The 7,055-nt window shown below is 42.4% G+C and overlaps 1 protein-coding gene across 1 annotated transcript; it reads right to left on the bottom strand.

Moving 5' to 3' along the window:
* Positions 1-625: 625 nt before the first annotated feature.
* On the bottom strand, positions 626-6,511 carry krt8 (keratin 8). Its single transcript, XM_063880832.1, has 8 exons — positions 5,937-6,511; positions 4,095-4,303; positions 3,350-3,410; positions 3,118-3,213; positions 2,860-3,024; positions 2,541-2,666; positions 2,165-2,429; positions 626-1,498 (listed from the first exon to the last, which is right to left on the bottom strand). The coding sequence occupies exons 1-8, from the start codon at positions 6,381-6,383 to the stop codon at positions 1,239-1,241; spliced, it is 1,629 nt and encodes a 542-aa protein (XP_063736902.1). The 5' UTR covers positions 6,384-6,511; the 3' UTR covers positions 626-1,238.
* Positions 6,512-7,055: the final 544 nt, after the last annotated feature.

The following is a 7,055-nucleotide window of genomic DNA, read 5'->3' on the forward strand; positions in this document are numbered from 1 at the left end:
TCACGCACCCTCAGGTCATCCAACACCAATCTCCTAGCTGTTCCCCGGACAAAACTGGCCAGCATGGGAGACCGTGCTTTCTCCTCCCTCGGCCCACGTCTGTGGAATCAGCTACCAGAAGATTTAAGGACCTCTGCATCCCTCTCAGTCTTCAAGAAAAGCCTGAAGACCCACCTGTTCCTCATTGCATTTTCCTGACCGTGCTTCATTTTATATTTAAACCTTTAATGCTCTTAACATTTTTCTTTTATCTTGTTGACACTCAGCTCATTAGTTGAATTTTATTTTAATTTTACTATTTTTATAATTATTATTATAATTATTATTATAATTATTATTATAATTATTATTATTATAATTATTATTATTATTATTATTATGTTTTTATGTATTTGATTACAAATGATCCTTAGGTAGCTTTTATTTCATTTTAGTTTGTTTCTTTGTTTTTAAAGTGTGTTATACAAATACAATACATTATTATTATTATTGATGTTATTAAAAGTAATTTACTGTTCACGGTGCAATATAAAAGTCCTATAAACTGGATTTTACTTTGAATTATTCCTGTAAGATTTAATGGTGTGTAGGTCCATCCTCATCAAAAATGAAAACAAACATCTAATTTTTGTTTCAGTAAACACGTTTTTATTTGGTTTGGTAGCAAAAACAGCACCTTGAGACAACAGTATGGTTTGGGTAGCCTCCCAAGGGGTCGATAAGTTTCAGTTACAGGAAGCGCATAGGAAAGACATGCACTACTGCAGCAGGCAATTTAAGACATTAGTTTGACCAACAATGCTTAAACACTGTTTCAGTACATTCACATTCCTTTGACAACACGACTATCCAACACCGTTTTGAAAGAAACAGCCCTTCATGAATGGAATAGCTGTTGCATAGATTTCAAGGCAGTGTTTCAGAATGTATCTTCTTTTTTCATAGTTGCAATTGCCCAACTTTTATCAAACTTTGTAAGACAAAACTACTTTTTTTAGTTCAGACAGTCAGACGTCACACATACAAAATAGATTCTTTGGTCCCTTTCAGATGCTTCATAGTGTTAATATAATTTATTGCTTCATGAAAACCATGTTAAGGCTCTATTGGAGGATTGCTTGCAAGCATTTTACTTCATATTTGGGGGGTATGGGGGGATGAAATGTAAGTTTAAAACTACTAAGGGAAGGCAGAGGAGATCATAGCAGACAGGTAGCTACACCTTTGAACTAGACAGCTCAATCTTCAATGACCTCAGAGGACTCGGAGACCACTCTGCCATCCTTGGTCTCGATCATCTTGATAACAACGTTCTTCTTGCTCTGGGTGGTAGTGTAGCCGCCGCCGCTGCCGCTGCTGAAGTCGCGCATGCTACTGCTGCCCATGCTACTGCTGCCCATGCTACTGCTGCCATATCCGCCTCCGTATCCACCGCTGAAACCACTGGAGTAGCCGCTTGAGTAGCTGCTCTTCCCACTGGGGAAACCTCCGTAGCTTGCTGTTAAAAGAAGGTGAGTAGAAAACAGTTAGAAGTGGAAAATTTTGAATAATTTATTACAATAATAATAATAATCAATGAAGACCGTTTGTTGACACATGGGTGTCAGATGCATGTTGTTTTCTTATTGTAGTTTGTGTAGTATAAACCATCACATTGGTTGAATGATGCAAACACAGTCCACGTGGACAGCAAAACTGTTAGAAAAATATTCTTATAACCACTCTGCTATCGTCAGACTCTTTATTAACTAGAATTTAGCTTGTAAATTGTTCAATTGAGACAAAATCTGTCTTGGATTGTTTTTCTGGCTTGACCGAAAACCTGAAAATATAGCACCCTGCCCCCCTAAGGCTTAGTCTTCAGACTGATAGCCGATGGGTACAAAGACTGTCCCGATGTGGACTCGAACTAAAAAGACCATTCAAAAGACTATGATGCGATAACGGTAAAATCTATCCATCCTTTAACAGCCGCAACATTAGCAAGAAGCAAGTATATGACGGTTTTCCTGATCCCATGATGTATTGGCTGTTCATCTAGTATTTTTGAAGGCAGTAGAAAACGGATTAAAAAATAACTCTAAGTCTCGTAAATGTATCATTGTTTTTGTGAAAGATTTATTGCACAACCTTTCGAGATCGTTCTACTGATATGACGACTTACAGCTCTGTTGGGAAATGTTGACAGACTTGATGCCGTTGACCAGCCTGTCCTCCTCTCCCTCCAGAAGTTTCCTGTAGGTGGCGATCTCAATGTCCAGAGCCAGCTTGACGTTCATCAGGTCCTGGTATTCTCTGATCTGGCGGGCCATGTCCTGTTTGGCTCTCTGCAGGGCATCCTCAAGGTCCCTGATGCGGCCCTTGGCGTCCTTCACTGCGATCTCACCGCGCTCCTCAGCCTCAGCAATCTGGGCCTCCAGGTTGGCACGCTAAGAGAATAAGACACTTTTTTTAAAAGAATGCTTTTTCTTCCCTCCTGATAAACTATAGATGATGGATAAGAATGGTGTACTATGGTGCCAAAACACTTTTTACCATACCTGTCCCTTGACGGCATCGATCTCTGATGTCAGTCTCTGGATCATGCGGTTGAGGTCTGAGATTTCTGTCTTGGTGCTTCTGAGGTCATCTCCGTATCTGCTGGCAGAAGTCTGCATCTCCTCGTACTAGATACACATCAACAATACAAAACATTACAAATAGGAAAACCGAATATGTTTTCACCTTTCTTTCAATATGAATTTAAACTATACTATTGGTGAGTTGAGTTTCCAACACCCACACCATAACTACCTTTCTAAATAAAGAAATTATAGTACCATGAGGCTAAGAAACAAATCAAAAACTGTTCTTAATCACCTTGCTCTTGTACCATGTCTCTGCCTCAGCACGGCTGCGGTTGGCGATGTCCTCATACTGAGCCTTGACTTCAGCAACAATGGAGTCCATGTCCAGGTTGCGGCTGTTGTCCATCTCCACAATGACGGAAGTGTCCTTGATCTGGCTCTGGAGCTCATGAAGTTCCTGAAAAAGCACATGAAGAGAGATTAGTAATCTGCCAAACATATGCTAAGAAAAGTAGCAAACATTGCCACTGAGCTGAGTTTGTGCCGTTACCTCTTCATAGATGGATCTAAGGAAGTTGATTTCATCTGTCAGACTCTCCAGCTTGGCCTCCAGCTCAACCTTATTCATGTAAGCCTCATCGACATCCTGGAAACAAAACAGATGTTTGATAAAATTATTTACCAAAGAACTGACATTGTCTTCATGAGAGGTGTTTAAAAAAAATTGCACACATGGTATGATATTTGTAATTCAAAGACAAGTTAGAAGTCATGATACTGACCTTCTTGATGAGGACAAAGTCATTCTCACACTCTGTGCGTTTGTTGATCTCGTCTTCATACCTAAGAGAAAAAAAAGTACAGTTCCATAAAGAGTGATATTATAGTGCTCCCATTTAGTTTCCAGAGTTTATACACCAATGTAACACTAGGAGGTGCAAGTAGTCCATGAACTCATTCGGAGCATTTGTCTGATACACATAATTGGTTGAGCATGAGCGGTGTTGCTGACATTTCTCTGGGTTCCTCTGAACCCAGCTGATAAGTTCCATATGTCTGGGACAGCTGACAGATATGTTCCTTACCATTTTGTGTTAGGGAACTGTGCGTCAGCATGCACACATTATTCCTCTTGTTTAAAGCTGTAGTGTTAGGTTCAAGCTGGGAAAGCCAACTCTTTAAAATGACTTTTACTTCGATTCATATGTCATTCAATGGGTGTTTGGAACATGCTTCCTCAGTGCTGTAATTCCCTTGAGTTTTTATGATGCAAGACAATGGACAGATGTTGGGAGTTGTCCTAAAAAAACATTAACTCAGTGTGCTGCAAGACTAGTCCTGGAGCACAAATTGGACATGATGCATAAAATAGGAACAAAACAGGTTTCTATGCATTTTGAAAATCATCCACCTAGGCATCCTATATACACAAATGAATGCTAGATAAACAATTTGCTTCTCTATGATGCAGAACTGGCCTGACACTGCATTATGCAGCTGGCACTCCTTGTCATCTTCCACACTCACTTGTTCTTGAAGTCTTCCACCAGGCCCTGCATGTTGTGCAGGTCGGCCTCCAGCTTCATCTTGTCGTTGCCCAGGCTGTCGAGCTGTCTGCGCAGGTTGGAGATGTAGGCCTCAAACATGGCGTCGATGTTGGAGCGGGTGGTGGTCTGTCCCTGCAGCAAGTTCCACTTAGTCTCCAGCATTTTGTTCTGCTGCTCCAGGAAGCGGACCTGAAGTGTGAAGAAAGTGGCATTAAATAGTTATTATTATGGTTACTATTAAAAACCTAGCAAAGAGGCTTTACAAAGAAGGGGCGACTTACATGCTTGTTTACTGTAATATGTTATCAATGATAATGCAAGCATGATGTAACTGCAGTGTTCTCTGTCCTGACAAAACAATAAAGGCCATATCATTCAGATACCCAGTCATCAGGATCAACTTTCAATTCCTTCTATTCAACGTCTACTTGCTTTGATGTTCTTATCTAACTTTGGAGCTGCTGTTGGGTGCGTTTCCAAAGGAAGGCCTGACCTACATGCATCCTGACAGGAGGTAGAGGGGAGGGAAGTCAGTAAGAGGTTGGAAAAAACTGGTGATGGTGGACCAGAGTGAGTTAACCCTTCTCCTATATGTCTTCCTGTTTTTCTATAGCTGGCGAGAGAAAATAAATACACCGAGAGAAGGGGGGAAGCAAAGTTGCATCTGCAGGCAAATGCAGGAAGGTAAATATTTGACTTTGTTATAGAAGTGATGAGAGGAGCTCAGAGAATGGTAGGTGGAGAGGGAAAGAGAGGGTGATGTAGGAGGTGAAGAGAGAAGTGAGGTCGCATGATGAAGGAGGGGAGTTTGCATATTTGTGAACAGTAAAAGCAAGGCAGCTGAAGTAGATATGGGTCTCGATGGACTTTGCTCTGATACATTGTACTCTACAGGTGGAATCCAACCAAGAATGTTGTTTGAACTGGAGTAAATACAGATAATAAAGTGCCTTTAAATGGAAGGCCACCCCAAGATAAAAGCTGATAGGCTTTAAGTTTATCTGCTTTGTGTTGAAGCATGTAAAATGCTCTTTTAATCGTTGCACCGGGAGAAGGACAGTTGATATGTAGCAAGTCAGCTGGCATTGACCAGAACATGAAACCAAATGGCCTTTTTAAATATTAACCTCCTGCTGCTAAGGCCTCAGAGGACACATACACTCCTGAGTATTACATGCTGGAACCTAAATGTTGATTAAAATGATTGAAAAGCAAGACGCTCCCAAAGGACACTCATTTTAAAAAGTGTCACCATGAAAGAAGTTTTTGTCATTGAAGTAATGATTGTGTGACTGTTTGTGCGTATGGGTTTGGGAGGGGTTGTGGCCACCAGGGCAGCACACAGAGCCACACCCCAGCTAAGGGAGGGACCATTCCCAAGGTAACTCGTATCACAAGCCCTGAGCTCTGACCTGACACACCCTACCCTTTCTCTCATTCTCGCATATTTGTCTTTGTCAATCTTTCCTTCAGCGAGTCGGTTTTTCATCACTATAAAAGGGCAGCCCGAGCCAAAGAGATAGACAGCCTAACCCTAATCTGAGCAGACTCTAGCACTTTTTTTTCTGTAATTGTGGGAGTTGACGAGAGCAGGAAGGGTAATAAATCAACTTTTTACATGCTGCAAAAATTTGGAAATCAGCATTACAGGACATATGGTGAACATATGGAGCTCTTTATCAAACAATGTACACTTTGAAGATATTTTGACTACACTATGTGACTTATATGCACACTCAAAGCAGTTTCTGTCTGTATGAAGACTACAATGAGGCAAAGACCAAAGCCTGACTATATTTTTCTTTCAAACATTGGCTCTTACCTTGTCAATGAAGGAAGCAAAGCGGTTGTTGAGGGTCTTGATCTGCTCCTTCTCCTGGGTTCGGACACCATGGATTGTGGGGTCAATCTCAAGATTCAGGGGGGCCAGCAGGCTCCTGTTCACAGTGACGGCGGTGATGGGTGCATGACCCATTCCCATACCCATGCCTGCACCTCCACCTCCACCCATGCCCATGCCCATGCCCATGCCCATGCCCATGCCTCCACCTCCACCCATTCCCATGCCTGCTCCACTCATGCTTGAGTTCAAGCCATAGGCAGAGGAGCTGGTGATGCCTCCGAAGCCCCTGTTGCTTCCTCCATAGGAACTCTTGACACTGTAGCTGGTGCGGCTGCCTGCGCTCGGTCCAGAGTAGGACATGCTGCTGAAGCTCCGTGGGGCGGTGGAACTTCTCAAGCTGTAAGAGGATTTCTTGTAGGAGCTCATTCTGAAATCTGGAGGCTTTTTCTCTCTCTTAGATGAAATAAGTCTGGGAAGGTCAGACCAAATGGCTCGATTGGTGAGGCAGGCAGACAGGCAGAGGGGAGAGACCAGAGTGGATAGAAAAGAGAAGAATCTACAGGGGAGTTTTTAAAGCCTGTGGCTGTGGGAGGTGACTGTGCTGCACTGCCATTGGCTGCAGGTCTGGCTCAGAGAGGGAGGCAGGGCTGTAACATTACACTTCTATGACACATTGTCCAGTCATTCAAAACCATTGCTTGGTTTCTCTGCAGGCTTCCCTGTGTTGTTACAGAAAACAATGTCTTTTGAGAGGATTGGAGAATGGTTGTATTTCTTCGCTTTGATCTCCTGTGTGTGTGTCTTCAGGTAAAACCACTCAAACACACTACAGCTTATTCAACAGGCCTGGATAAATAGAAAATAAAAATGATCTATGTCAAGCAGCAGCTATGTAACAGAAATGAGTGCAGTGTGTGTGTGTGTGTGTGTGTGTGTGTGTGTGTGTGTGTGTGTGTGTATGTGTGTGTGTGTGTGTGTGTGTGTGTGTGTGTGTGTGTGTGTGTGTGTGGAGGGTGGGGGGGCAGGTTAGTGGGTGGTTGATAAGAGTTTATTATTTCTTAAAATGAAGGCTGGTTTAAATCTATAAAAGAAGGTGTG

This window comes from Eleginops maclovinus, chromosome 1 (genome assembly GCF_036324505.1).
Source record: "Eleginops maclovinus isolate JMC-PN-2008 ecotype Puerto Natales chromosome 1, JC_Emac_rtc_rv5, whole genome shotgun sequence".
Taxonomy (NCBI): domain Eukaryota; kingdom Metazoa; phylum Chordata; class Actinopteri; order Perciformes; family Eleginopidae; genus Eleginops; species Eleginops maclovinus.